The 2,194-nt window shown below is 49.7% G+C and overlaps 1 protein-coding gene across 1 annotated transcript; it reads right to left on the reverse strand.

The window, feature by feature from the left end:
- Positions 1-1,243: 1,243 nt before the first annotated feature.
- LOC147983241 (uncharacterized) lies at positions 1,244-1,764 on the reverse strand. Its single transcript, XM_087540677.1, has 2 exons — positions 1,745-1,764; positions 1,244-1,661 (listed from the first exon to the last, which is right to left on the reverse strand). The coding sequence occupies exons 1-2, from the start codon at positions 1,762-1,764 to the stop codon at positions 1,244-1,246; spliced, it is 438 nt and encodes a 145-aa protein (XP_087396803.1).
- Between the last annotated feature and the right edge of the window lie 430 nt (positions 1,765-2,194).

A 2,194-nucleotide genomic window follows, 5' to 3' on the forward strand; every position in this document is an offset into this window, starting at 1 on the left:
TTTGGTATCCACCCCCGTCGGCCCTCGTCCTGTCTATGTTTCGGATGTGGTATATATTATCTTTTATAACTATTTGGTTCATTTATTGTTTATGACAATTATGCCGACCAACGTGACATATATTTTATTTATCTAGGAGGTATGTGAATCGGAAATTTCAACCGACCCTATTATCGAGAGGTTAAATTTAGTTGAAGAAGAAAACAATTACTTGAAGGAAAAAGTAAAAAAAATTGAGGAGGAGAAGATGATATTGGAGTTGCATGTTGCGAATGTCATCGATAATCACAAGATCAAGATGGTTGCAATGCGCTTGAAGATTAGAAAGATTAGAAAATATGCCATTCATACCGAGGCTTCGTATCATTATGCCGTTGGATCAATTGTTACCTTGGTTGTGATAATGATCGCATTTGTTGTTGCATTGAAATGTTTTACATAGTTTCAATGTATGGTTTAATTAGATGCTCTGGAGAGTTATATGTTGTTCAATGAGAACTATGTATGTAATTTGGTTTTAATGTGATGATGAACTTTTATTAATTTGGTTCTTATCTATTCATGATGTTCTGTAATGGTTTTTGACACACTTAATTATATATAATGCACGCAGATGAACCGGCAATGGATATATGGTAACAGACACACCTCCGAGTACATTAAGGGCCTGCTTAATTTTCTCGAAGTGGCTGAGGCAAACAAGCAGAATGGTTTTATGTGTTGGTCGTCAGACTATAGGTCGTCGGAGTCGGCGCCTCCACAAGCCCATGTTTGATGGTGTTGATGTCGTCGTCGTCGTTGTCGCCGCCGCAGCAGCACCGTGATGATGCCATCGCCGTCGCCGCCGCCGCAGCACCGAGACGATGCCGCCGTCGTCGCCACTGCCGCAGCACCGTGGTGATATCGTCGTAGTCGCCTCTGCATTGCTTTGATCATCATCATATTCTTCTTCATCAGAGTCTGAGGCTTCTGACTTAGTGAAGTGGACATGTTCACCATCAGTCTTGTGATTAAAACTGATAACCAAATACAGTGAAGGGCACATATCCATGTTAATATTCAAACCACTATAACTCACCAGTCACCACAACGTAACACATGCAGTATTTGCAACATAAGAAGATTCATGCAACTCACAGATTCATGCAACTCAAGCTAGTGCAAGATACAGTATACCATAGAGGAATCCAGTCCATAAACGCAAAATTCACAAAATTTACTGCATTGCAACATGAATCACAGACTAAGATACATACGCAACGCGACTTACTACAAGAGAAGGTTTCACCTTATCAAGCTCGGTGCCGGGAAGGAGGCGCGCGGCCTCGTCCTCTGACCAGACGAGCAGCACGGGCTTGCAGTCCGGGATCGGGCGGAGGTAGTCGTACAACGGCGATTCGGCGCCGCGCGCGCGCTCATACATGACGGCGACAGTGAGAGCAAGCGTCCCACCGAATTGCACGTCCTTGATGGCCGCCGCGGTCCCGGACGTGCGCGGCGTCACGCAGGCGCGGCACGGGATGGTGGCAACAACATTGCCCTCCCGGAGCGCGGCGAGCGCGCGCACGTTGACGCCACCGGCCTCGCTGGCGTCGAGGCGAAGCGCATCGCTGCAGACGACGCCGTGCTTCCGCATCCAGCTCTCGAAGGCACAGAGGCGGCTTCGTGGAAAAAGTGGGGAACGGCATGAGGGTGGTCCAAGTCGTAGACTAGAATATGAGAAGTAATGCAAAGGATTTCTTACCTTGAGATGGTGACGTCCATGGCGGCGGCGGCGCAGGTAAGAGGTAGGGGGTGGGGCCTGAGAAGAAGTCACCGGAGAAGGAGGGAGGCTCCATGGGGCCTCTGCGTTGTGGGGAGAAGGAGCTCCATCTCCATGGCGGCGTCCTGCCCCACGGATGGCGCCCTCCTGCCGTCGTCGTCGTTTGTGCCATGGCGACCTTCAGAAAAAGGAAGACAAGATGAGTTGAGGGGGGGAGGGTGGGCGAAGAAGGAGGGGAGAGACCAACCTGTGCCGGATCCGGCCACCTCTCATCTCGTTGTTGCTGGTTGCGGCGCATCCCGGCGATGTTTTGGGCGCAACAGAGAGAGATAAAGAGGAGGGGGATTTTCTCCGAGCGGTGCGATATAGACGGATGGGTGTGCCCGTGAGTGGTAGTGTGGCTTAGCAAACACCCCCTACTACTAAATGGGT

Source organism: Triticum urartu, chromosome 2A (genome assembly GCF_056163025.1).
Source record: "Triticum urartu cultivar PI428250 chromosome 2A, HENAU_Tu73, whole genome shotgun sequence".
NCBI lineage: Eukaryota > Viridiplantae > Streptophyta > Magnoliopsida > Poales > Poaceae > Triticum > Triticum urartu.